Source organism: Cyprinodon variegatus, unplaced genomic scaffold (assembly GCF_000732505.1).
Source record: "Cyprinodon variegatus isolate N-32 unplaced genomic scaffold, C_variegatus-1.0 Scaffold834, whole genome shotgun sequence".
Classification (NCBI taxonomy): domain Eukaryota; kingdom Metazoa; phylum Chordata; class Actinopteri; order Cyprinodontiformes; family Cyprinodontidae; genus Cyprinodon; species Cyprinodon variegatus.
The window spans coordinates 261,149-264,607 of record NW_015151287.1 but is presented as its reverse complement, the minus strand read 5'-3'; the positions used below and the strand labels follow the sequence as shown (position 1 = coordinate 264,607).

General features: G+C 36.6%; 2 protein-coding genes across 3 annotated transcripts in view; one reads left to right on the top strand and one right to left on the bottom strand.

Moving 5' to 3' along the window:
- The window catches only part of LOC107099059 (chromosome unknown open reading frame, human C2orf47), a 2,090-nt gene extending 1,571 nt beyond the window's left edge, over positions 1–519 (bottom strand). The window contains exon 1 of the mRNA XM_015397028.1: positions 202–519. Coding sequence (XP_015252514.1) covers positions 202–495 — 294 coding nt within the window. The 5' untranslated portion in view covers positions 496–519. The remainder of the gene's footprint in view (positions 1–201) is intronic.
- Positions 520–2,978: 2,459 nt separating this feature from the next.
- tyw5 (tRNA-yW synthesizing protein 5) overlaps positions 2,979–3,459 on the top strand; it is a 4,073-nt gene continuing 3,592 nt past the window's right edge. For both annotated transcript variants that reach the window (XM_015397027.1, XM_015397026.1), the window contains exon 1: positions 2,979–3,127. In XM_015397027.1, the coding sequence (XP_015252513.1) occupies positions 3,047–3,127 (81 nt within the window). In that variant the 5' untranslated portion in view covers positions 2,979–3,046. The remainder of the gene's footprint in view (positions 3,128–3,459) is intronic.

Below are 3,459 nucleotides of genomic sequence, written 5' to 3'. Positions count from 1 at the left end.
GACTTTCTCACTTCAACATAGATTCTAACTACTTTCTACCCGCTGATCACAGCAGTGGGTAAAAAAAAAGGGGGGGGGCCTGCATGATGGTGCTGTTAAACAATCCAACCCCAGATTAAACCCAGATTAACCCCAGATTAACCCCAGTTTAACCCAGATTAACCCCAGTTTAACCTAGATTAACCCAGGCTCCTACAGGACCTGCTTGGCTCCCTCCATGAACTCCTCGATGCTGAACTCTTTATCAAAGTAGGTTCTGATCAGGAAGTAGTAGATCCGGGTCCGGAACCAGATGAACGGGTTGGGAATTCCGACCACAACGACCTTCTGCTGGTTCCGGTTCCGGTCCGAACTGTAGGACCGTTCGGCCCGGAGGTTACCGGTCCGGACCAGACAGCAGCGGTGACCCAGAACCAGGTTCCGGGCTAAAGCGAACCGAGCCAGAACCCCTGAGGAGGGCAGCCGAGAAAAACACCTGAACAGGACCGGCACCATCTTTACGGTCCGCCGCTTTTCTGATTCCGGCTGGAAACAAGATGGTGGGACCGAAAAACCCGCAGGAATAAAAACCTTCTTTTATTGAACAAAAAAAATATTTATTTACTTTTTAAAGAAGGAATCTCCACTTTTTTTTCTTACATAAAAAAGAGAAAACAACATATATTATATAAAGGAGATTATTGACTATTGCAAGGCAACAGAAATAAATGAATAAATAAACAGTAATATTAAAACCAATGGAAAAATAGAAAACTTTAAATAATTTAAAAGAAACAGCCTCATTCTGCAACAAGACACTTCCTTACATCTCATTAACTTTAGCATTTTGCTGAATCAAAAACATTTTGACACGTCGACATAGTTTATGTTTGTCGGTTAACAGAGATAAAGATGAATAGAAGATTTGGAGTTAATTTTTGAAACTTATCAATGAAGTTTTTCTATTTTCCATTTTGCATCCATGCGTTGATATCCTCCCGTATTTAGAACAATATTGACCACATCGGATAAATCCTGCAGAATTTATTTCTTCTCTGTTAATATTAAAGTGTTAGATGATCTGTTCTGTTAATGAACCAAATAAGCAGATTCTGCCTAAAGCGACACGAATAGAAAATGTTAAAAAGTTTCTGGCATCAACTTTAAATCCTAAACTTTTCCTGAGAGTTTCTGCTGTTGGATAATAATTATAATCGTTTTATTTTGTATTTCTTTTACTTTTAGTGGAATTGGACATTTTAAATATTTAAAATATTTTTCTGTTATTGGAATCATTAATTATACACATTTTTATCATTGCAGTAAAATGATGAAAGGTTTTAAATTTAAATGCTGTCTCTATAAAATGATTGTTACATTTTTTTAATCTCTAATTGCTGAAGTTTTAGTTCTGGAAAGACTGATTGTCTGTTTGACGGAGAGAATTTGCTTCGTATTAAAAGCAGCAGGTATTATTTTCATACTTTGTTAAATTCTGTGAACAAACAGCTGGTTTCAAATTTTTCTTTAAAGATGTTAAAATGTTAGAAATTTCCAGGATCATCCATTAGATCAGTAAGACTAACACTTTATTTTTCAAACCAAACTTCTTTAAATATTTTTCTCCTGTTTATCGTTATAGTTCTGTTGTTCCAACCCGTGGAGTAAAATTATGTGAAAATAATCATCGTCCAAAAGTTTAAAATCTGTTTATGAACTTCAGATAATCTGACTGGCAGTTTCCTCATTTATATTATATTATTTATATTATATAATCACATTTCAGGACGGATTCCAACCCTCCGACTTTCTTAAAAATATTTTTAGGAGATGAAACCAGATGGATTCTTTCTGACATAAAAGTTTTTATCCAGTTTATTTTTAGAACTCCTGCCATTGATTCTAAATCTAAAGTGTTTTCTGACCTTTTTCATGATCTTTGAAATCTTTGTGATTTTATAATCACAAAGATTTCACAAAGAATCACATTTTGTTTCCAAAGTTAACATTTCTGCCGCAGCATCAACAGATCACTGCATGGTTACCCTGACTAAATTCAAACTAAATAACAGAAAACAATATAATATATTAATCAAAGCTCTTCCTCAGCCTCTGATCATAATGTCATCCTGCTGCTAAACCGTGTCCAGGTTAAACTTCCCTCTCTGTTATTCAGTCTGTTACTGATAGAAAACTGACCAACTATGTTTGTTTTTCAGGGAATTTCATCCCACAGGAACTTTATCTCCAAACATTTTCCAAAAGAGAAAACTGCAGAATAAATATCTACAGTTTCCTGTTGCTCCAAAGGTTAAAGAAGTCATTTCAAAATAATCGCTGACATTTATCCTTCCAGGGAATTTCTGAGGCTCCGTTTTGGTTTTTTAAGAAAATGATTGAACCTTCTGTGAAGCTGAGACTGTTGGTCGCCTGTTTTAAGACTGTCTCTACGGGAAAGATTTCTGCTTCTGGTGTTCATCTGAATGTGATTCTCCTTCTCATTTGGACAAACAAAATGTTTTGTTTGGACTAGAAAGGACAGATAAGCTGCAGGACTCAGCCGTTAATGTTTTACTCATCATGGGGACATTTTTCATTCACAAAAACAAAAACATGAGGATCAAACCAAACTTCAACGTTTTTCTCAAAGAACTTTATTTTCAATCACTTAAATTTATGAATAAAATTGGTATAAAAATTATAACATTTTGTAAATGACCGTAAACTCAATGTAAACCCTTAGCTATTATTATTTTATGTTTATTTTATTATTTTATTTCATTTTATTTACCTTCTATGTCTTGTCTTTCTTAAAGTTATTCTTTCACCTATCATTGTCCAATGTTTCTCCAACTGTTGTATATCTATGCTTGATTCATTCTGTAATGTTAGATGGAAACCACAATAAAGCATAAATTAATCAATAAATGAATAAAAGCTGCCCCCTTCAGATTCTCTAAAACCAATCAGTTCCTCTGCGGGAGTCAGGGACGCAAACAATGTAACACCACCGGAAGGTCCGACCCCACAGCTTCCGGAAGAGAAAAATCGGCCTGAATGAGTTGAGATGGATCTGCAGGAAAATGTGGCGGTGCCTGTTTGGACCGGAGCGGACCGGGAGGTGTTTCTGGAGCAGGTTTATCCCGCGGTAAGAGGAAACCCACAGGAAGCAAATATCAGCGGAACCATTTTCAGTGGAACACCCTCCCTCTGCAGGAGCAAACAGAACACAGCAGCTAGAACCTCAGAACCAGCAGAACCAGAACACCAGCTGCATGGTCCTAAAGCCCGCCTTCTGCTGGGAGGACATGCAGCCCCATTGTCCAGATGTAGAAATGTTAATAGAATAGACATCCATTCTCTGTTCTAGGTTGTGTCCCTCTCTTCTTGTCCCTTTTCTTCTTGTTTTCCTCTCTATGTTTTGTACTCAGCTGACTTTTCATGCTGTCTCTAAAGGAATGAAAGATTTTTTCCAAGCAC